At 60.7% G+C, this 321-nt stretch overlaps 1 protein-coding gene across 1 annotated transcript in view; it reads right to left on the bottom strand.

Annotated features, from left to right (window-relative positions):
• The window catches only part of NFE2L1 (NFE2 like bZIP transcription factor 1), a gene marked incomplete at its 5' end in the record, with an annotated part of 2,312 nt that extends 2,256 nt beyond the window's left edge, over window positions 1-56 (bottom strand). The window contains 1 exon segment of the mRNA XM_010172393.1: window positions 1-56. This exon segment is cut by the window's left edge and continues 37 nt beyond it. Coding sequence (XP_010170695.1) covers window positions 1-56 — 56 coding nt within the window.
• Window positions 57-321: the final 265 nt, after the last annotated feature.

Genomic DNA, 321 nt, shown 5'->3' with positions numbered 1-321 from the left:
AGCAGCCTAAGGCACTCCTCCAGGGACAGGGCTGTCTGATCCTCCGCACCAGGCACCTGATGGGAGACACAAGCAATCGTAGCCCCAGGGATTAGGGAGGCGGCGATGAGCAAGGAGCTCCTTACAGCAGAGCTTTATTACAGCGCAGCCAAAAAAGAGCCAGAGGCCCCACCCAGTGCTTCTTCGCAGGCTCCATCCTCCTGCTCACTCTGGAGAGAGTCGGAGCCAGCGGCCCCCTGAGCGCAGTGGGGAAGGAAACGTGCTGCCTCTGCTCCCAACCATCTCACCTACTGCCAGCACAAGGACTCAGCTCCAGGCTGG

Source organism: Antrostomus carolinensis, unplaced genomic scaffold, assembly GCF_000700745.2.
Source record: "Antrostomus carolinensis isolate BGI_N321 unplaced genomic scaffold, ASM70074v2 scaffold48907, whole genome shotgun sequence".
Classification (NCBI taxonomy): domain Eukaryota; kingdom Metazoa; phylum Chordata; class Aves; order Caprimulgiformes; family Caprimulgidae; genus Antrostomus; species Antrostomus carolinensis.
This window is presented reverse-complemented; position numbering and strand designations above follow the sequence as displayed.